Source organism: Myzus persicae, unplaced genomic scaffold (assembly GCF_001856785.1).
Source record: "Myzus persicae strain clone G006 unplaced genomic scaffold, MPER_G0061.0, whole genome shotgun sequence".
Classification (NCBI taxonomy): domain Eukaryota; kingdom Metazoa; phylum Arthropoda; class Insecta; order Hemiptera; family Aphididae; genus Myzus; species Myzus persicae.
The window spans coordinates 139,488-165,103 of NW_019104028.1; the positions used below are offsets into that span (position 1 = coordinate 139,488).

At 29.0% G+C, this 25,616-nt stretch overlaps 1 protein-coding gene across 1 annotated transcript in view; it reads left to right on the forward strand.

The window, feature by feature from the left end:
• Window positions 1-25,616, forward strand: part of LOC111037784 (lachesin-like) — a 31,388-nt gene that overhangs the window by 781 nt on the left and 4,991 nt on the right. The window contains 3 exon segments of the mRNA XM_022320542.1: window positions 9,684-9,796; window positions 22,289-22,496; window positions 25,123-25,281. Of these exon segments, the coding sequence (XP_022176234.1) occupies window positions 9,684-9,796; window positions 22,289-22,496; window positions 25,123-25,281 (480 nt within the window).

The following is a 25,616-nucleotide window of genomic DNA, read 5'->3' on the forward strand; positions in this document are numbered from 1 at the left end:
ATGCACATAATATGTACGAATAGGTGATATAATATTACTGCTATGAGGATGTAGCCGTGTAAGATGTAGGTATACTGTATAGGGTAAAATGTATATGTTTATGTTAGTCCCAATGTCCCATATAAACTAGAAAATCATGGTTTTTTAGTATTCTCATGCAGCGATTACATAGATAGGTACATCAACTTTGAGTTAATCGTTTGTATCGTATAATTAAATTTTCTAAAATATTAAACATTGTTAGTGCCATCGTTTTTAAATGGTTATCATATAGATATATACCTATTTATATGGGGTTTTAATTATTTTTACATTTTAATCAATGATTGCAATCATAAAATAATTTTGAGAGGTGGTCTTACTCAATAACACAAAGTTTGTTTCTAGGACGTTAACTTTTTAGTTGTAACTTATTTTATTAAATTGATAAAAATATAACATGGTCTAAGAATTTAAAGTTGTAATTTCTTAACTCAATTATAACTTAAAATAAATCTGAAAATCGTAATATTATGAATTTAAATGTTACAAAAATAAATCTAAATATAATATACATTATACATCATATATATATTATATATACAGTACAATATTAATGTGAAATTAACAAAATTGCCGCTGTAATTTTGTATTCACATTTTGAATACGTATAAACCAATTAAACCCTTATTTTAGAAATGATTGTAAAAATTAATTAGCACAACATAAGTCCAATCTATAAACTCTAAAAGGGATGTAGAAAGTTTTAAAACATTTTCTATCGTGTATCAACCTATAATCTTCTAATATACCATGTAAGAATAAAGTGAATGAGTGTTATGTAACCACTAACCATAGACTAAATAATTTTTTTTTTTGTTATGTTGTTTATGTTGTAGAATGGTTGCTTACTAATTTAGTAATAACGCATAAACATAATATTGATATGTATTTTCCTAGAGACTTTATAATGAAGAAATTGGTTGATCAAAGAAATGTAGAAACTCCTATAATTCTTCAAATAGTGAAATTCTGATGGTAACATGCCTATATATAGATATAGTTATTCTTAAAAATTGATATTCAAAGTTTTGAATGTTGTGATCATTTTATTTATGAGTTGAAGAGAATAAGATGTTAGTTTTATAAGACGAACATAACTTTTCTGTTTCAATCAACATTAACGTGATATTAATTCGAGTTGTATGTCACAACATATATCATGTATAATAAATAAATAAAGTTGCCTAACTCTTGAAAATATAAAATAATGAACATACCAGGTAAATCTCTCTCGACGGTTGACTACTTAGTTTGATAGAAAGCAGAAAGAATAAACTAATGAACAGTAATAAAAATTTAGTGAAAAAACTTTCATATAAAACTTTTTCGTATTTAAAATTATATTTATATTATTATAATTTATAATATATTATAATCTAAGTTTAAAAATCCATAAATAAAATATTTGCAATTTTTTTATTTGAACACTTTTTTATAAAATTTGTATTTAATTATGTAATTCGATACTCTTTAATAAAACACTCGTCTCTGATGTACATAGTAATTTTGTATTTCTTTATGTTATATGTTCAATGTAGGTAGTTCATTTCCACGATATAAACAAAACGTAGAAAATAATAATAAGAACAATAATATATTGCATTTCATAGAATTAGATATCCTAATTAATTATAATTAGTTTTCATTTTAATAACGTGCATAGATTGTAAATATGTATTTCTATATTTCGTATTGGTAAAAATGTATGAATAATATCCATTTCAAATAATTAGTGTAATTATTAAACTATTTTAAAAATACAAAATATGGAAATACATATTTATTATCTAATAAATTACTGACTAATTTAGTTACAACAAAAAATATTTGGTATTTATATTAAATATAAAAATTATTAATTTATAATTTATTTTTCACCTTAAATTCAAGAAATATTTATGAATACGTTTTACAGAAAAGCGTATCTAAAATATAAATTAGATAACTATACGTATAAACATATAATACAAATTGATTACTTGATTTCGCCATGTACATTTTTGTTTAATCAAATACATGGAAATATAATTTTTAAGTTTAAAATATTACCCTGGTGTGGACATTGAGCACTCTTGAATAAATCTTATTCACGAGTTTCCGACAAAGAACATAAATATGTTCGACGTAAAATTAAATACTTGACATTAAATCCACTACAGAGTATTCTCTTTAAATTGTATAATCGTTCTTCAACTCAAACAACTTACAACTACCTACAAAATACCTAGTAATAATTATTACAACACTTTTAATATTTTTTTTAATTACACGCGTTCACTCTTAAACAAAAAACATTAATAAATTAATTAAATATAAACTAATCATCCTTAAAGACAATATTGACGAACGTTGTCTATATATCTACGTATCTGTGCATAATGCGTAATATATAAGTATGTAAGAACTAGGAATGTCATAGTGTAGATACTATATATTCATAAACCGTTTTACAAATCCTTATGTTTTTATGATTTTATCTCATATACTGCAGTTCCTTCAGATCGAACATATAATATATGTTCATGATTGTACGATACACAAATCACGCCAAGGGAAGCTTTAACTATTTGACCGACATAATAAAAAAAAAACATATAATAATAATAAAACCCAAACTCTGACAGTGGTCTATATACTATAACACTATAACGCATAACTATCAAGAAAATTGAAATAAGTGCATGACAAGTTTCATTCATTCGAATTTTATGACGCATAAAACTCTTACCAGATTCTGTCAATTGGATAACATTTTATGTTGACATTTGTATCATATCAATTGATTTATTTCAACAAACTATTAGGGAACAAATATTTATACTATATTTTATACATACGCATATAACAACCATAAGACTGCCCGAAGACATAATTTTGATATAGCCCCAACATTACCATCAAAATTTGTATTATACCTATAAAAGTATTTTATTTTATTAATTACTAAACTGTTTCAAGCCCTTACTGGACATGCGTAACTTAGTAGTGATCTTATTATAGCCGTAGAGAACATATTTTCATCTGCAGGCTGTTAAGCTACATTTTAATAAGGGGTACCTATAGAATTTTCATCTCTAAGAATGAACAATTGTGAATCCTTGGCTTATTTTTTCTGGGCGGGACCCGTTTCGCTCAAAAATGACCGTACCCGTTTGGCCGTTTCGCCCGGGTACCCGTTTTGCCTAAATTTTGTTTTTATATGATTTCCGTTTCGCCCAGAGTAGTTTAGACCAATTTAAAATTAAGTTGACAATAGTTCAGTCAAATATTTGAGTATCATTTAGCGTTATCCAGAAAACACCAAGAGAAGGCGATAATCTTTGTTTTCCAAAAATTATACGCACTATTATACGCACGTCATTTTTTTTTCACAAAAGTTTAACACATTTAAAATTTAGTCCACAACATTATTAAAAAATCAAATTAAAGTCATAAAAATTTACACATATCTTATAAAAAAAATCGATTTTAATCGTTCAAAATATATTTATTTATACCACCTACAGTTTATTTTTAAAATTATTACACATGTTTTCTATGAATTCATAACGAGTAATTGATAAATTCGCTTTATGGATTTTCTAAGTTAATTTTTCGTTTAGGTATGTCCTTAACTATTTTACATATCCTTACTATTCCATTTGATTTCTTGGTTTTAACATTTTTTATTAAGGTTAGATGTGTACCTATATTTTCTCACGGTATTAAAATATTAAGTACATTTATTTTTATTGTTTCATATATTTTACTATTTTTTAAGTTTCTTAGCTCATTATCTTGCAGTAATAGCTAGCTAGATATTATAAATCTTTAATGCTATATTCTTTAAACTTTGAGACGATTATTATATGAAGTTAAAAAGTTTTTGATGGATCAGGTAAGTGCCTACTCATAGTTGAAATCAATATTAAAATAGCTAAAATTAAACTATTTTGATATTTATTGTTTTGCATGTATACAATACTAAAGTATACCTACACATGTGTATACAATTTTCTTAAGTTTAACCTAAAGTTTAACTTTGTAAAGATGTTGGCTACAAAGTACTTAAATTACAAGTAATTAAAAACTATATAAAAGTTCTCAAGATAAATCAATATAAATGATAAGTATAATAATATTCAACGCTTTGCACAACAAAATATTGCAAGAATCATCATTATTGTTATTCAATTTAGGGTAAAGAACTCGTATAAATATTTACATTCTGTAAGATACTAATTCATTTCATGGTGTAACAACGTCAAATATTAAATTTTAATTTGCATATTTTTACATATTTCAAAGTTTTGGTATTGAAAAGACGAAAACTCTACTGCATTATTTTTTTAATCCTTTTTCCGTATTTTTAAATGTTGTATGATCACCAAAGATAACAAACACTCCAAAACGAATCTTTCTTGCTTTGCAATACTCTGATAATATATATCGAATTTATATATCATATTGAAATAATATAATATCTTTCAAGAAGCTGATTTATTAGTTTTTCGAATTTTAAATTTGAATATTTACCAAGTTGTAAGATGTTTAAGATATTTTCACTATCGCCGTATCTCAATTAGTCCTACCTACTTTTACCGTTCTCGGTAAATATTTGTGAAGATATGATCTTAATTCTCAATTAAGCTCTAATTTTGCTAATTGTACAATCGAATAATATTCTGATTCCGGTTAAACGTGATCACGTCATAAAAGTTAGTTTAATTATTATACTGCACTAATGGAACAGGAACACTGTTTATAAATCGAAAAAATATCCAACAACCAAACGGTGTAAATTAATAATAATAGTAGTAATAACTAATAATACATTTAATTGGTTTTAATTTCTGGAGTAAGATAATAAACTGAAATTATTATAACTAGTGTTACTAATATTTAGACACGATATTTACTTATTTTACATAACAAACGGGTGATATTAAAAAGTATGTGGGTGTAATAATTTGTTTAAAATACATTTACAATTTACTATCCAAGTGTTAAAAGAAAATTAGTAGGTATGCACGTAGCTAGTATGTCTTTTTGAAAGATTACATGCACATGTCAACGTCACAAATTGAAATTATGTTAAAATTAATGATACCGATCGTTTGAATAAGCAATTTATTTTGACAATATCAGCCTTAGTCCCATTACCGTTAGGTGCAAAATTACATGGATGATATTTCTAAAGACCGTGGTAAAAATTCGCTTTTTAAATGACATAATAATATATTCTACATAAAATATAACATAATAATAATAATAATATGTGTGTTTGGTGCATACACGAAACTGCTTCGGACAAATCGTGAATTGCGACACACTAGTTTTTATGACGATGTGGACAAAATTATCAAGAGGGTAGTATTATAGTATTATAATAGCAACGTTTTATTAATAAGGGTAACAAGGTGTACCTACATACAATGTTAAACATCGTGTTGAAAGCTTAATATCGTTTAACTAATCAATCATTTGACCTCTCGACGAAGTCGATATAATGTTATAGCCCCTGTATAGCATCGGTTTTTAAGTGCCAACAACCCGTCATTATAATACGCATTTCTTACGTAGGTCTGAATTTCTAATATACATATTTTTACATTTGCCTTTTTTCTTTTTTTTTTTGCGAGAGGGTGGCCCGGGCCACTTAGGCCACTAAATTACACGTTTCGAAGTCATGCGAACACCGACGCGTTATTGCGGGGTTGCGCCGCCGACGGCTTTAAAACGGCTATAAAGGCGAAAACCAAAATATTTTCCTTTTTGTTTTTTAACTCTTTTCGCGGACGTGTCGGGCGATTGTTCGGACGAATCGATAACGTCGTGTAATAATTATAAGCGCAACGGGAGGCAGAATAATATACGACGCCGAGTGAGCTTACATTCGAATGTGAAATATACACGATTTGGTGTATAAATCACGATCGGGTCTACACTATATACACAGCTCTATGCGTCTGTTTAATTTTTATTCGGCCGTACCGAAGTCGTAAATATTATTAGCTAGGTATATATGTATTACTTGTATAAATATCGGGAATAACAAAAATAATTTATTACACGACGGTGTCGATAATATATACACAATAGCATATTATTGCGGTTTTACAATGATGTCGTATATAGTCTCTGTGTAGGACGGCGACCGGCGGGTGAGATCCCCGACTTTCTTTCTTGTACCTAATTAAGACGTCCGACTATACGCGCGTTCTGCCGACCGGGGTACCAATAAACATATATATGTATATATGTTGTTTGTGTACGTTATAAATCAACGAGGGACCGCGTCCTGCGCTGATAAGACCCAGCGAAAGTGTGAAAGGGACGACTCTGCGTGGCGTATATATACGTCTGTGCATAGTTATACATAATATATACATATATATATATATATTATATATAAATATATTTATATAGTCTTGAATATATATATGGCTTATGTGTGCGTGACTTCTCGTTATCAATCGTCGCGTTACGCAACGGTTATTGATGTGATATTCGACCACCACCGCCGACGCCAAGTGGCCGTTATTATTGTTGCTTCTCTCGGCCGAGTGAAATTAAAACATCGCTAATATAGTGACGGCGCGTGGCGGTAAAGATATAATATATAATATATATTATTATTGGGTTTAATATAACTACCTATATACGCAATCACACCGTTCGCGATGTATATATACTTTGTCGTTTGTCTTGGTCGTCCGGTCTATATCGTATACAGGGTGGTCCGAGTTTAAGCTCGCCTACGATGTTGTATCTATTTCCAAATGGAGTTTTGCGGTTTTGATAAAAAAAAAAAAAAAAATTTCATAGGATTTGGAGTAATTTTTCAAAGTTATTTTCTTTTCGGTATAGTTATAACCTTCAGTGTAATCTCTATAGTTCCTACTTCAAGTTGTTAGTCCGAAAAATAGTCATTTTAAAATTGCACCTACAAAATAATTTGTTTGTTATCTTTAAGCGACGATATCGATAATAGAGTAATGGTATAAAGTCGGTTCTCGAGTATAGGTACACTATTTATTACGATTTACGACCGATTAAAATCTGTTTTCGAAATCCTCATCGCATCATTCGGTCTACCGCGTTAGTGGGGCTGTAATAGAACGCGCGTATATATATACAGATCTATATAGAAAATATAATACAGATATCTGTAGAACCTAAATACATCGTCGGTACCTATAGACAGAGACAGAACATCAGATTTTTCGAAGTTGATACCTACGTTTTAAATCTTCTAGTGAATTCAGAAGTGCCAGAACCCTTTTCTAAAAACGTTTAAGCTTGAACATCGGACTCCTGCAGGTATAGCAGCCGAATAGGTTTTATAGGTATTTTTGAATAAACAGTTTTCGATTAGTATTACACAAGTGTCCGTGCGGAGTAGTGGATCGCGGATTTTTCGGTACACCCCTTCTCATTTTTTTTCTTTTTTACATTATTGTGCACTTTTTGTTCATTTCTGCAAATTGATTTGGAAAATTAACACGTAGCCGTTTAAATGGATCACCCCGTACATTGTATTGCGATTTATTATACCCGCGTATCTATTGTGTGTAGGTACCTATATATAATATGTGGAATAGCGAAACGCGGGTGACCAGCCGCCGCACGTGAACAGACAACGGCCGAATGGCGTGACTGGCCGAATTAAAATATCACGCCGGAGCGGGGCCTGCCCCTCCCCCGGCCCCCTCGCGCTTAGCACGAGCCCTCGGCATTGTGCCGCCCGCGAGCGTATTTATTGTCGTATATACATTATAATATATACGTAAGTACATAAGTACAAGTACAAGTATATATATGGGTATGTGTGCGAGTGCGGACCGGGAGTACATAGTGAATTTATTACGGGAAACCGTAACACGCGAATCGCGCCTAGGCACACAATGCGCAGGGGGTCCGCCGAAAATCCTTAAAAGAAAAAGGAAAAAATCCCGGCGGAGGTCTGCACTGCGCCACAACCCGACAACCGTCAGCGTCTAAAAAAAAAAAAAATTACAAAAAAAATTGTCTCGCTACCGTTTTTACATGTGTTCTTCTTCCCCGCAACACAATATTATAATATTAATTATAATAATAACCTCGCTCTTAATTACGATTTCACTTAATCACGTTACGCGCGCGCCGATGTGGAGGCGGCGTTTCCAAATCCATTGCATATGCAACTGGGTCACTGAACAATGCGGGCCCTGATGCACGGCATTCGTGGATGTGGGCACCTAGTTTGAATACATTTATCGAGCAACCCTTTCGATTCACAACGGCGACGACGACGACGATATTTTATAAGACTCGACAATATTCAGTTGCAGCTCGGAGGTAATTTGTTGAGATAATATCGGTTAGGCTCAAGACCTACTGGGAAGTGTATTGGTATAGGTAGATAGTAGATAGTAAGTGGCCCAGGAAGGTGAAAGTCGGTCGTTAAATTTTAACTATCATTCATCAATAATGTAAGTAGGTGTTCATTAGGATGGTCCTTATTATTTTATTTTGAAAACAGTTCAGTCACGGACATAAAGCACTTTAAATGAAAACACTCATAAAAATGACCCATGCTGCAAATTCTTAGCCAAATTTTAAGAGGATAAATTGTGCCATAAGGCAGCATTGAAATTTGAATTAAACCAAGTTTGACTACCTATAAATGTATTTGTGTTCAAATATGTTACCTGTAAGTCAACACCTATATATCGTTTAACATTTTTCTACAAGACTGATATTATTTATTAAGATAATAAAGTAAAAATAAAACTCATTATAATTACTACATTTGATTTTAATGCAACACAGGTAAACATTTTCAAATATTCAATAACATGTATTTAAATCATGTAATATGGTAGCTGGTGCAGCTACAACATATTATGTACGAAATATGTATGATTCTATAAATACAAACTATTATCATACATTAAACTGTACGTTATATTAGTATTTTAAATTTTTCTTCGTCTATAAACGTGGGGTATTTGTCAAAAAAATTAATGAGCCTGAAAAGATGTAATAGTTTGCACTTCAGCACTAACTATCTGAGACACGACATAACAATATCATAAAACACCGTTGCTGCGAAGCGTGGTCCTTTAATATGCATATTGCAGTTATTATTATTATTATTAATATTATAACTATCGTTACGACAAAACGGCTTCATAAATCGACGAGGCGTGGTTCGAACTGAACCGAAGGAGGACCTCGAAAAAGTTTTGAGATTTTTAGCCTTATAGCGAGCTTACAAACTGTGCGCGCGAGTGTGTGTGATGTCATTTAATGATTTGCCATAAGTAGACATCTACGCGATTATACTACAATTTTTAGTTTATAAGTGTATATTATGTCGAACTTTGCAGAAATTCAAGGTCCAAGAGGGTGCCATACATTTAGCCCTATTCATGGAACAGTGTGAACATTTTTTAACTTTTTCCATTTCATTGAGTAAATATTATTTAGTCGAAAGTATGTGCAGCGTATGTTTTCACGTTTTTAATTGCTGTTTATAATATATATTAATTAATGATGGGGTGCATTGTTTAGGAATTAGGTATCCGACTCACGCCCACACATCTGTCGACATCCATCCCCTGGACATAAAATTATAAGGTGATAACAACTAATTACTCCAATGATTGTATTTTCAGAAATACTATTCAGTGATACGCCTAAATTCAGTGACCGCATGGACAACTTAACAGTAACCGTCGGCCGAGATGCGATCCTCGAGTGCGTCGTAGAATCTCTGTCGACATACAAGGCAAGTTCATACGACTTACGATTTTATAATAAATATTACCCCAGTATTATCGCTTGAATAATTATCATTGTTGTGTCTGAGTTATTCAAAATACTATGAAAAATATAAGGTAAAAAAAAAAAAAAATACCATAAGTGTTAAAATAATTTAAAGAAGTACCTATATCTTATTTTTTTAATATTTTATTTTAATCCTAAAACAAATCGCAATCAACTATCACCGTGTTATAATAAAGTTTTAGACGTTAGGTACACTACGGTCTACGAGCGCCTCTTTAGTTCATCGGTATCTCGATCAATTTATGTATCTGTATAATTGATCTGTTTGAGTTCATCCACATTATTTAATAATTATATTCAATCTAATATTTATCACGTTCATATATTTTGTAAAAAAATGTATAAAAATAAAAAAACAAAACATGTTTATGTTTATTGATATATATATATATATATTATGTATAGGTAATATATCATATGTTTGAATCTGCCGGGTCCATGTATCAGTGAATGAGTAGTGAATGAGAGTACCAGACTACCGTACTACCTATTCGTAATTAAGCGAAAGTTGAAAACAGTTTATACTAAGTTCATTGATTAATTCAATTTGTTAATTTAGATTTAAATCCCATTCAAACAATGCATAACATTTTTTATTTCAATCACATTTTACGTTTTTAATTTATCACATTGATTTAATCAATTCAACAGTTTGGCTACTTTAGTCAACTGGATTCGATTTTATAGTGAAATAATTTTTCGAAATTTCAACCCATTAATTTTTCTTTAAATATACAGTTTGTGAATATACGATCACCTGATTCTAATATTAATACAATATTAATTATTTAGTAATGCAATATAAGTATATAATATAGCTTAATAGTTACTAATAGCTAATACTTTTAATTTTCAATGTTTGTTTATGTATGAATAGGTTCCGTACGTGTAGTACTGTAGTACCTACTGTAGAGTGTGCACTCTTAACTTATACTATACATCTGTTTGACAGTTTATATGGTGGCATATAAATACGGTATATATTATGTATTTGCTCTGAAAAACATAAGTTTAATTTATATATACTTTATAATATGTATTAACTAATAATTATATTATATATGTGATAAAAACGTAAATTTCATATATAAATTTCATATTCAATAACATAAAATAATGGATAACTTGTCTCGTATAATATATTTTTACTAACATCGACAGTTAACACTTCACGACTTACATAATATATACAAAGTACCTAACATTATTATTTACATTCTTATACAACAGATTTTAATCAGATATTTTTTTGTAACAGAAACTTATATTTTAGATTTTATATTCTTAAGCAAGATAATTTAGTGAAAATATTGATGGACAAAATATTGACTATTGGACCAATATATTATAATGGATAACTCTATAGATAGTAAAATCATTAAGTAATAAGTTGCGTTAAGGGTAGTAGCAGGGCGGTTACTTAGAATTTTACTTCTTTAATTTAAATGCCTATAAATAATAAAGCTTTGGCTCAATAAATCGATAATTCTTCATCAAAGTATACTTAACTAAAATATGAAACTAAGAAAATAGTATTTATTTTTAAACCACGAATAAAACCAAAAATGATGGGGACAATAAATATAAAATAATTGAATAAGTAATTCAAATTATACGTAAATTGTTATGCAACTATTTCAAAACCACAAACATTTACTCATTAAATATAAACAACTTATATCAAATAAATCAAATTTTATACGTACAGTGGATATTTTTCCAGACATTTATTTCTCAAAATTATATCACTATATACTATGTACGATATGTACGTATTAGAACAAATTAACGTAACACACAATTAAACTGTGATTTATATATACGAGAATTCAACTTTATTTTCTTTATCTCCTTAAGAGACTAAGAAATAATTGCAGAAAACCTAGTAAAAAAATTGTCATTACCGTTCTCTATAAAGGTGACCTACTCGTCAGTCGTCAGTACCAAACAGTTAAATAGTTACACAGCACACTGTAGTAACGTAGAACATAATAATGATTTCTGAGAAAAAGTATAAAGTGAAAAAAAATACGTTTAATGTTCTTTTGGCAGTCAATAGCATTAGTTGAAAGAAATTACCAGATTACTTGATGTTACTTTATACGTGTTTATTATATTAATGTAAAATGTAAGACGAATTATGTTGATTTTATTATTTTCATATTAGCGAATAACGAAGATTACTAGTCACTAAAGTTCATCGTGAAATTAAAGTAATAATTAAATTAAAAATAACGTTCTACTATGAGTATTTGATGCTATAAAAAATACTAAAAATACTGCAAGTATAATCTATTTTTTTATAGTTAAAAAAACCATGGAGCTATATGTTATATAATAATTATGGCTAATTGGCTATAATATTTTGAATAATATTAATTATTATCACATATTTATAATTCAAATACTGAAAGCATGTACCTAAATCCTGAGTACATAATTAAATTTACAAATTGTGATTTTTCTAATTAAAAATGGTAATTAATTATATCGAGTGTAAATAATTATTGATTATGACTAAATTAATTTAGTTACAATTAATCATTTACAATATCAATAATTAAAATAAAAAATAACAAATACTGATGGTTTAACTTTAAAAAAAGGGTAGGCATATCACTCTGTTGTATATTAGGTGTTTTGTGGGTCACTTTAATTGATGTGTAAAATTTGAATTTATTGATATAAAATCATTATGTACGAAAAACAATTCTGACTGAAGACGGCCTATATTAGTATATATTACTAAGCATATAAACTATAGTTTATGATATTACTGCTATTAAAGTAATATTATATTCCCAAAAATATTGAATTCGAAAATGTCATTATGTGCATAAAATTATAAAATATAATTATATAGTTAGGTATAATAAAAGTATCAAGTACCTACAACTAAATAACTAAAAATTGTATTCTTTGTTTTAACTTTAAATATCAATTTGATGTCTAAATTTGAAGGTAAGATATCTATCTAAAATATGTATACATTGAATGTATTTATACATAAGTATGATTTTTTGAGTTACAGTATTAACTAGTAACTACACATAAGAAACCTTGTTTGAAATTTTCAATCTTTAACTATAAAAACTAAACATAATTTTTTTCACTAGGCACAATATGATTTGCAAATTTTTGTGATTTTGATGAATTTTGTCAAAATGTACTCTATAAATCCTTATAAAAAAATCCAGGTATCTTTAATATGTTTAAACTTAAATTATAAAAACTTATGATTACCCTTGAATTGAATCGTCCAGTTTTTTGATCCAGCAAATAAATGTAGATATCGATGTTTAAAGAAAAAAAACTATAAGTTATGAAAATGTCAAATGTCTATAAATAGCCCAAAAGTTTCAAAATATTTTGAAAATTATACCATGGACAGACGATGTTTATATAAACATTTTATGAAAATTTTAAGTACTGAATATCTTTAATAGGTTAGGTAAATCGTTTTTCAAATTCAATAAAATAAAAATCGTTAAATGAGAAATCTTTAATTTATGGTTGAAATGTTATGAAAATTTGAACTTCAAACGACAAACGCTCGTAAAAAATAGTTTGACTTTCCACTTAACTTTTTCTTTCAACCACAAAAATTTTTCAATTTTTCATGATTTATTCGAATTACGTCAAATTTCTTACTTTAGACGCTTTTAAAAACACTATTGTGACTTAGTATTTCTATATTTTTTAACGGTTTATGAACAAGTTATGAGGAGCTTCTAACTACGAAAAATGTTATATTAACTTTAATAGAAAAAAAACAATACAATTGGAAATAGTTAACTTATAGTGTCTATAAATAACTCAAACTCAAGTGTTTTTGAATCATAAGATAAAAACAAAATAGATTTCGGGATTGCCGTTAATTCTTAATTTTGCACTTTTTGTATATTTCGAAGTAAATAAAAATAAAAATAATTTTAAAAAACACACTATAGTAAAATCAATACATTCATTACAATGTTCTAGTGCTTACAGCTTAAATAAAATATATTGGTACATTAAAGATTAAAATGCTGTATTGTTAAATATTTTAATAATAAATAATATTGCTTTATATAATAATATGCTGAAGTTTAAAACCATAAAATATTATAACATTATGCAAATAAATAATATAGTTTAACATTATAACCTATATCCTAACGTTATGAACAACACAATCATTACAACCGGTATATTTTGCACTGTAAATTATCATATTAGTATATTATACATTAAGGTCGAATTTGCAGGTACACAAAAATATGCGGGTTCCATGTATTCATAGTTCTCTAGGAAGTTTTTTTTATGTTCGAAAAAGGGTTATTCAAGCGTTATGATTAGGTTAATCTTAGGTATTCATAAATTATGTTTACACTATCCGCATATGCGTGTAAAAGTTAAAGAACACAGTAAATTAGTTTGCTTAGTGACTTTTAAAAGTTGTTTAAAGTAAGAAAATCAGAATCTATAATTATATAAATTGCATTTTAATTAAACAATAATAATTACTCAGCTCTTTGAAATGTTTAATTCAATACCTAAGTTATTTATGATTAAAATTATAATTATAACATATATTTATTTTGCACTCTTGCTCTACCTATTAGGTACATAAATAAACGTGCTTATAAAATTGTTCTAATTTTCACTATCTTTAAAATGTATACTTTACTTTGGACTCAGAAAGTGTTGGAGAGGCCAAATCTAAACGATAGCATATCATTGATAATTGATATGCCAATATTATATCAGTTCAATACCTGGGTAGCTATAGGTATATTCTGAATTCTGATTATCATCAGGCTATCACTTGGCCTTTTGCAAAACTCCAAATAGCCTTGGCTTAGGGTTATTCAGTATACATTTATATGATCAGTGATCGCCCTATGTACTGACTCATTTAATCCGCTTATTCAATATCAATACTTGTGGTGATATTATTTTGGTAACACTATAATAATAATATATTGAATAATGCATTTATGCGATTTCGTGACTCTTTGTCTTTAAACTCAAAATCTATTCGATTCTTTCAGCTACTCAAAAATGTATTATTTTGTTTTATCTTATACTTGAAACTCGTTAAACTATACGGTACATGTACACGGTTGTACGTTTTGGTGGATGGTTCTAACTTCGTATAAAACTCAACTATATATGATTGTGAATTACCTCACGTGAACCCGTTGTTAGATGCTAAAGTTTGTCAGTCTCTTGGGACGACCATTAAAAAAACTGCTTTTATTTCCTCACGTACTTTGATTCAGAGTTTAGGAGGTAATTAGAAAATCAATTGTACATTTGTACCTATACATTATACATATATATTTTATAGGCATCACTGAGATAAATTAATCTGTGTAGCTATAGACTTATACCCCAATTTAGATATATTAACTTAATCAATTATGTGTACCTATCTATACCTCCTAATGGCTAAACCTATGGTACTCATATGACAATGATATAAATATAATACTGCTGTCTGCTGAGACTATCTTGTAAATTAATGTGCTGAAAATAGTGTTTGCATACATTTTATATTAATACTTAATTATTATTTTTAGTTTAAACCATCAATAATAAAATTAGGTAGTATACATATTATTTGTTTAGACTAATTGAAGTAAAATTATCTGAGTCACTATAGAACTGTATTATAAACGATTTTTTTTTGCCGTAAAAAAAAAAAAAACTCCACCAAAAACTTTCAAGTGGATAGTAGCCCTTCTATTGATTTCATCAACATTGTCACATTGATTGTTTAGATATGTAATTTTTGATTTTTTTAGTAGTTTTTCGAAGTATAAATAAAAACTGCAAACACTATTAAAACAATGTAAGCAAGTACATCGTGTGACCTTAGCTGCACTTCGTTAAGAACCATTTTATGAGTACCTACGATGATTTATCATTGTTTTCAAATTTATAATAATAATACACCACTAGTCTGCGCTGAGGTCAGTGGAGCGTGACGAGTGACCATTACCGGGTTGGGTCTATGTATCCTTTCCGGCTATTTTATTCTAAAATTCTATAGTTAAACATATTTTCTTATCCAAATATCACTAAATTACTAAACTATTTAATGCAACAAAATAAATACTTAAAGTACAAATATAATTCAATTTTTTTTTTTTTTTTTTGATACTCAAAAATTGTCTCAAAACGTTTAATGTTAAACAAATCAAAGACAAAAGTAGAAAACGGATGGTAATCAAAACGATTAATGAGTTGTTATTTATAACTTACTAATTTATTAATTTTATCAACTATTAAGCCATTAAGGTAGTAGTGTAGTACTGTTATAGTAGTTATGTTATATTCTAATACTTTGTACAAAAGAACGTTAGTGTTTTGTCTTTTATCCGGAGTTCATAAAGACAAAATGTGTCATTTTTCATTCTAAAAGTCGTTTGTTTTATGTGGCCTTTCAAAAAGCCAACAAGTAAACTAAAAATGGTATAGAAAACAAAAAAATAAGGGATTAAACTTTATGTTTCTATTGTATATATGAAAAAAAAGCAAAATCCTTGCACAAGAGTCCTATATGCCAACAGATGAAAATGTGTGTTGTGTTAAAGTCCAAACATAAATACATCACATTGATGTCCATGGATTAAACAGAGTGCTGTTTGGCCATGTTTTAAATATTAAAAAATAAATAAATGTTTGGGAAATCATTATTTTCTTTTTCTTAAAAACCCCTGATAACAACTTACAATGTTATACACCAACACCTCTACAGTCATACACTACACGATAAACTAGGTATTATATGATTTTTTTATGGCAGCATAATATACTTGCTAGAAAGTCAAAATATAAATAAGTAGGTATAATAATATTATATTAAACTAAATTATTATCACATTTTTAATTTTTTTGTTTCATTTAATACATAATGTATTACATTTTAATAATATATTTTACATACCTAACTAAGGCAATGGACTTAAGTTTGAAATTTGAGTCTTATTAAAAATTATTGTATCTGTACCTTACTTAAAATTATGTAAAAATAATGTGATTGTTATTTATTTTAACTAATTTTTCAGTCTAAACAATGTAGTAAAAAACTTTATCTAATATCTAGGGTCAAACAATGAACATCGTAAAACAAAGTTAAACTTCATTTCATTACCACGTAAGTTTTTAGTACAGCATTTAATTATTTCCTGTAATAAAGACATTTGTATGAAAAAAGTACTATAAATGAGTAATTCCGTGGAAAAAAAACTCTGCATTTAGAAGGGTTGAATATGAACAGAATTACAAAACACAAAGAGACAAGAGTACACAGTTCTGATTGACAAAATATAATAACAATATAGAAAACGAGAACAACGAAGTGTAAACATATAGAGATCCAAATGTTAATATTGAATTAACTATTTGTATTTCAATAATAAATGAGGACAGTTCCATAGAGACCAAATATTATTAGTTTGTACATAAACATAATAATATGTAGTATCTATGTACTGTTTGATTTGAAGGGTCGAAATTAATTTTTTTCTTCTGAAATAATTGGTAGTAACAATATGCGGAATCTAAAATTATTGTTCGGAAAAATTAGCACGATAAACATTATTAAATTTAGAGAAATATTAATATCAATGGAGTAGTGTATTTTTTCATCCATATAAATATTATATAGTAAAAATATGTCAACACATTATTGCAATATTTAAAATGCTTGTAGTCATACTTAACAACTTAACTATTACAATATTGTAACTATACATGCTGTATGCTTCACTATTTTGAATTGGACACTTTATGGGTTGAGACTTCCGGTGTTATACGATATTATATATTGTGTTAATCAGTAAAATTAATGCACTATGATGATCGCAATATACAAAATATTTTGAACAGAGTAATAAATTATTAAGCTTGAGTAGTTTTTTTAACTTTCAGCTTAAGAAAAAAATTTCAATCTTGAAATTTAATTTCTCTTAAACACTTTTAAAGCTTAAAAAGTTATTTATATAACCTGCAGTATAAATTTAAATACTCAATTGACATTTCGAGACTTGATTACTTTATTATTTTAATTTATAATCAAAATAATACCGTAAATAATTTTTTCAAGAAGTTCCGTTCATTCTTTATTATAATTTTGAATGTTTTTTTTTTTTTTTTAGAATAACAGAATCTTGGAAATCTCGTACATTTAATTTTATTTTCTACCTAATTTTAACCAAATATCCATCAGTTGTACTTATTACATTTATAAAAAAACGTTTTTGAATAATTTCTTCAAGGTTCACAAGTTTATGCAGGTTTTCTATACAAATTCTGGGTGCTTGACAATTATGAAAACCTCTATAACATTTAAATGTATCTTACGTGTATGGTATACCCACTAACACTTAGTTTCTATTTCATACATCGATGTTCAGAAGAGCATTTAAAGTCGTTTTATTGCCCCCGAAAATTGTTGTACGAAAAAGATCACATGATCGCAAATAACCAGTAGAATAGCTTTTTCGTTTCCGTTGAGAATCTTAGAGTAATCTCATTAAATATTTTGTGTTTATTTGTACTTGTATAGCTACTATTATGATTAATTAAAAATAAATAAACAAATACAAGAATTAATATTTAATAAAGCATAATAATTATCGTATAATCATAATGTGTATACGTTAAATTGTTCAGACATGCCCTTTTAGTTATTCTTTGATTTGTTTATTAATTAATTTTTGTATAACCGATAGAGCTTACAAATTATAATTTATATTTTAATCTGGTTATATTATATTATAATTATTAATACTTTTGTTTCTTGATAATTATTCTATTTCTATGGCTTTAACCTTGTATATGAAAAATACTTTACCGGTTAAATATTAGGTACCTACCTACTGTATACAAATAGGAAGGTAAATTTTCAATTCATCCAAGTCGACCCTTAAAATAATACAAACAAATGGTAATAATAACAGTTTAAACTCGATTACAGTGTATACCGCTTGAGGCTTGAATATGTAGGTACCCTGAAACAGCTATTACATATCATTGCAATCATTATTTTCAACTAAAACGCAGTTCTGGAAAACCTATGAGGATATTTTCTAAACACATTTTGATCGATACCACAAAATAATATTGAAATATAAATGTGCACGAAAAAATAAAAATGAATAACCATGGTTATGCATGTTTGGAAAAATTATTAATTATTGACTCTATTATTGAAAATTATGATTTTTGAAATTATAGATATTAATTTTCACCATACTTTTAGCCTTTAAATAAAATTCAATTGCAGGTCGAGGAAATCGTACTTTTTCGTCGTTTCAAAACCATAATATTTCTGTTTAAATAATATTCGCTCATGACTTTTGCTACATGCGTGTGTGAAAAATGACGTAGTTATAGAAATATTAGGAAGTCTGTACCTATATAGACGCCGCCGCGGCCAGAGCAATTAACGCCCACCCCGTCGCGATCTCAAGAAAGTGTCCGCCACCTTATCGCCATTGTTCGACGCCTCGTCGTGACATTTTGGACGGAGAAAATGTCAATCGAACCGCGGCAAATGTCACTGCCTATTTTTTCATTTCATTTTGATGTCGGTCCCCCCCCCCCCGCCCCGGGGGGTTACCATTATTATATATTATAATTATTAAATTATTATCGTATCATACTATGCCTTACACGTTAATTGGTCATCGTTATTAATATTATAATAAATACGATTTCGGTTCTATCGAATTTCACTAAATCACTCCACTCGCGCATTGTTGTCGTGGTTATCCGTGTATAAATCCTGCGGGAGACGCGCACGAATAGGTCTGCATAGTTTATAATAATATTATTATTATTATTATTCCATTTTACGGGGGTCTGTGTGTCCTCTGTTTTTTTTTCCCGTACATATTTTTTGGGTGGAAGAAGTGAAGAGTTTGCGGAAAATAATAATAGGGGATACGGCCGCGGTATTCACGCAAACCACTATCTATTGTACTCGCGGGACTCTGGCGTGGGGGTACATATATAAATTCTAGCACGCCTAATTACCCGAGTGACCTACCATGTTGTGCTCCCCAAAAATTACTAAGATCTTTAATTTTAAAATGTTTGGTTCCCAAGTGTCATCGCGGAACACTACTTATATAATAATAATTTATAATATGGAAGACAAACTGCCACGGTAGGCACCTACCTAATATAAAGGATTGCGGACTTTTTTTTATGATGACAATTATTACAGTCATTCTCACTCTGTCCGAACGTGCATATTTCGTATCTTTGAATACCCGTAAGATGTGTGCTCAACAATAACTCATAACTGTGTAAATTTGTCCTAGAATTTTGTTTTAATATAATAAATCAAAAATATTATTTTTCTTAAGTCGGTGTAGGTACATAAATTAAAAGAGTATTTCACGTTAAAGAAAATAGTTTATTATGTAATGTTTTGAAGGTTTTCGTTGTTTACCCAGTGTTGTAATAGGCTATAGGCTGCTTTATAAGTAGTAACTATCCCTTAAAAATTGGAAAAAATATATACAAACATTTTGTTACAATACAAGACTTGCGTTATTTAATTTATATTGTTATTCGTCCCTTCCGTTTTTTGATAAGATATTAGATAATGAACCCAACGAAGTTCGTTTTAATTTATTTAAAGAACGTTTTGTACCTACCTACGTGAACCGAAAAATATTTTAAATTGAGTATAGCAGGTTAAAAGACGACAAGAATTCAATTATACAAAGTGGTCTTGAAATATCGAAAGCAATTTAAATTTTAAGACTAAAAGCAAATTTCAAAAATAAAAGGAATCATGCACGACTGTAATGTACCATGTACTACCATGTATAAAGTAGGTACATAGTTGGTGCTGTTGGTGGTATACATATGATATATCTATCTATAAAGTATACATATAACATACATGTGCTACCTGTATTTTAATTCTAGAAATTTCCATTTCCATTTTGAGCGTTTTTGACATCCGACGTGAAACAGATAAACGATAAATAACGTATTTTTTCTATAGTGATAAATAATAAATCGGTGATCAAATTTAATACTTGCCCTCGTGCACATCGCACGAACATGGTCCATACACACGAATACGCGGTATATTATATCCATAACCATTTACGACTTACGTAAGAGGTTTGGGTACTCTGTGTCTCGGTAGACAGTATAAAAATGTAAAACAAGGCGTAAGTACTACGTGTGTAAGTACCATATCGGCGCCGATATTTGCCAGAATTTTTTTCTCTTTCAGAGTCTGAAATAATTTTTCTCAGCACTATATGCTATAATAATAATTACCAATAACGCAATCGCGTACGGCGTACACAGTACAACAAACTGCACACAAACACTATAAACACAAGACATAAAATATAATAAGAGTGGCGCATATAATATGATAATACGAGTGCTAGTCAGCGGAGCGCAAACGTTAACTTCTTGAACGAAATCCCCGCTGTCGGTGTGCGAAGAGTTTATACGTAATTATGTTATACACAAAACTGCATATTATATAGAGTCTGTTGCTGCCGTGGTTGTGTCAATTATTGAAATCCAATACTAATTATTGTTTGTTATATACTTATATACCTGCTATATACGACTTGTGCGAGGAGTTTCGCGTGTAATATAATAATTATTTCACGCTTATAATGGCTGTTGAATGTTGATATACCCGGCGGCGCCACGCAGATATTTATACGTATGCGGTTTACACCGAAACGTGTATTTATACATAATACTTAATAGTTGTACCGTACAGGTACACATTTACACACTGTATATTATACATATTGATGTAAATGTGATTGTACACATTATATATGTGTGTGGCAGTATTTATAGAATGAACGTTTTGCACGCGAACGATTGCCCCGCAGACCGACTACATATTATTATAATATGTATACCTAGGTATACACATGGGTGGAGGCTTTGGGGACTTGGCTACTCCCAAATATTGAAAAAAGTATTGAATCCAAAATGTTTTACTGCCACGCTGAACAACGTCGATAGTGACATTTTTACAGTTGTATAAAGTGAAACGCTATCTGAACGGGTTCGATCTAACCGGCAAGTGAGTTAAATCATTAGTTGCACTGCATTATTATTATATTTTGCTCATTATATTTATTTTAATTAAACTTTGTTATGACGATTAATGACTATATAATGTTAAGTCTTCGCAATATATATTGTTCTACTGAAGTACCTATATAACTTGCAGTTTTGTAATTTGTAATAAGTATTGTAAATTGCTCAGAAAAGAACATTTTGTGGCTAGGGTTTTTTTTTTTTTCGAGGAAGCATAGGAGAATAGAGTAGTTGAAAAAGTCGCCGGTACTCAAGCCCCTCCCTCTCAATTTTTATTCGCTATTTACGTTTAAGCCTATAAGTGTTTACTATTACGATATCGGTGTTGTGTTGCACACAGGTGGCCTGGCTAAGAGTGGACACGCAGACGATACTGTCCATACAGACGCTCGTGGTGACGAAAAACGACCGTATGGAGGTGACGCACACAGACCACAGGGTGTGGAGGCTGCACATCAGAAACGTACGGCAGAGCGACCGTGGGTTTTACATGTGCCAGATAAACACTGACCCCATGAAGAATCAAATCGCGTATCTCGACGTAGTCGGTAAGATTAATCGAATACCGTTTCACGTTTATAAAACGTTTATTATTATTATTATTATTATATTATTCAAAACACATATTATACAAAGAATACAAATTACGATCCGAAAAAAAATGTGCAAGTCTATAATATTAACTATCATATAGTCATATCAAATTTGACATTTCCTGGCAACTCCGTCTCTATATGACGATGTAGTATACCTATATTATGATATGTACAGAAGACTACAAGTTGGATTGATTTTTAGGAACTGCAAAAATTACTCTGAGCACAGAAACCCGTGTTGTGGGACTTACACCTCCCAATCATACATTATGATTTACGTCCTATTTAAATTGGTACCCAGTAAACCATAAAAATATTATTTATGCATAAATTATATGACCTGTGAACCTACAATATTAATTTTAACAAATACCGTGCATTATTATTTCGAAGTGTATTATATATTTTGTGAATTATGAATAGTTATATTTATAACTAACAATTATTAACTATATTTGAATACTGCATAACATTACTGAGTTCAAATTTTGAGGTGGTGTGAATAAGAGCATAGGAAAAATTGTATGGAAATCGTTGTAGAAGTTACTGTAAGTACAGGTAAAAATCAAAAAATTCAAAACAATTAACAAATATTATGATGTTAAAAACTAATCTAAAATTGTATTATGGACGAAGATAATAATTATTATTGTCACGTTAATGAAAAGTGCGAAGGTTGAAATTTTCGTTATTTCATTATTACAAATTATTAAATCTTAAAAACCCATCCTGACATCATGTAAAACGTCACATCATTATATTACCATGGTTATGCATTTATAACTATAGAGTTCCACGACATCACTGAATATAATATTATGCGCACCATATGACACGTCATGTATAGTGTTTACTTAAGATTTTTCCATTTGAAACCAAAAGTCATTACAGGCACTTCCCATACAACCCAAAGGTAATTCCCAGGACCAATTATATGCGTTAATTATTCTTGATTTATTTTTCTGCACATCGTGATAGCAGGTGTTTTCCTACCTAGTTATTAACTGTTGAGTTTCGGATGTTGTTTATTATTAATACGCAATTCTAATTATACTGGTACCTATATTAACTGACCGCAATAAAAAAAACCAACGAATAAAATTCCATTTAATTTATTAACCTTCTCTAAGTAATGCGATTATGCATATTAACATAATATTAAAACGCATATATATATATATATACATAATACATGCGTATTAACAATATTATTAACTAAGTATAATATATTAAGTCTTTTGATGATCTGGTTGTATTGATAGGCATGCTATAATTAATATGTAATACAATTAGTTGTATAGCTATGATGGAATTACCCAACTTTTAAAGTTATTCTTATCAGCAAATAACTGCGATGATAAATCGTTTTACATTATATTTTGTTATGTCGATATACAATGTAGTCGGGAGAGTAGTAGTAGTAGTAGTAGTAGTAGTCAGGTCTTCAGATACAAATATTGCCTTTTTTTCTGAAATTCTCTGAAATATTTTTCAACAAAAGCTTAAAAATATAATACTATTGTTCATTATCATGAAAAATCGGTAGGTTTTTCTTCATAATTTATAGTTCACATATAGTTAACACATAGCACTATAGTAGCAAGTGGCAGCAACATACAAATTTGATATAGATAGTACAACTTACTTAGATATAAATACTGTTGGTAGTATATTATAATGTACGTAAAATATGAACAATACGTCTAACCGTAGATCCCACCACCCTAAGGCATCACTTGTTATAATCCGGGTCTCTAGCCTTTGCGACGATAAAACTAGTAAAAAAAAATGATATATTTATATATTCCTATCGTACTACTGACGAAGTAAATAATAGACGAATATTAGCAAAAAAAAAAGAAAACTGTCTTACAATATAATTCAGTATTTTAGTATAACATTTTGAAATAAAGTAAATTAAATATGTACAGTGTATACGTTTTATTATACAACCCAGAGGTGGTCTTTATAAATAAATAAAATTTCATAAACATGTAAGAGTAACTAAACATTTGAATTCGTGGGACTAGAGTTTCACTTAAAATATTTTTTTCATATACTAATGACCTTTTTATTTTTATTTTTAGGGCATTTTAAATATTTGAAAATGTCTATATTTTTTGTATAGGTTTTGTTTTGTTCCCCCTTTCTTCCACCCCAGACACAACTACATGAGTTATGTCTATGCCACTAAATGGTATCCCGCAATATGAACTTAGCCCGGAGGTACATAGGCCAACCAACGGATTAACAAGAACATATAAATAAATAACGGGTACACCGTATATAAAAATATCAAATTTAAAATGCTTATACAATCTAAATGAATATTCATAGTTACTATTCATGAAACTACATCTGATAATATTAACTCAAGTAAAACTTACTATGAAGCAAATTAAATTTTAATATTACACTATTGTATTTAGTATATGCACCGTTGCACCTAATATACTCTGTGTATTACAATAAATGGTGGGTTACTAATTACTATACTTACTACAACATAAAGTTTGGGAAACCCTGCCATGTCATTTAAAAATATACATATTTTTACAAATCTATTTTACTATTTTAGTGCCTCCAGATATTCTAGACTACCCAACAAGTTCAGACATGGTAGTACACGAAGGCAGTAACGTGACGTTACAATGTGCCGCTACAGGATACCCAAGTCCAACGATAACATGGCGAAGAGAAGACAACCATAACATCGTGATTTCTAACACGTTAACTGGTAAATAACTGGATTATTGCATAAACATTAGAAATGTAGGTACTTTGTGGTTATATGTAACTATAAGATTTCTACTCAAAAGTTTATTTATAAAAGTTAATAATTGGAATGTAGACATTTAGTTTAGTATGCAGTGCATGTACTTGAAAGTTCACGTGAAGTAAATAGCCGCATTAAAATGAAACAATTGTGATAGTGAAGTCAAATCATAAAACTTTAAACAAATTTAATTTGTGATTAAATATTTTTATAAATAATTATAATATGTATAATTAAACATTTATTAATAATTATTATTGATTAGGCTCTAGTTTATTATACGATATACCTACCTG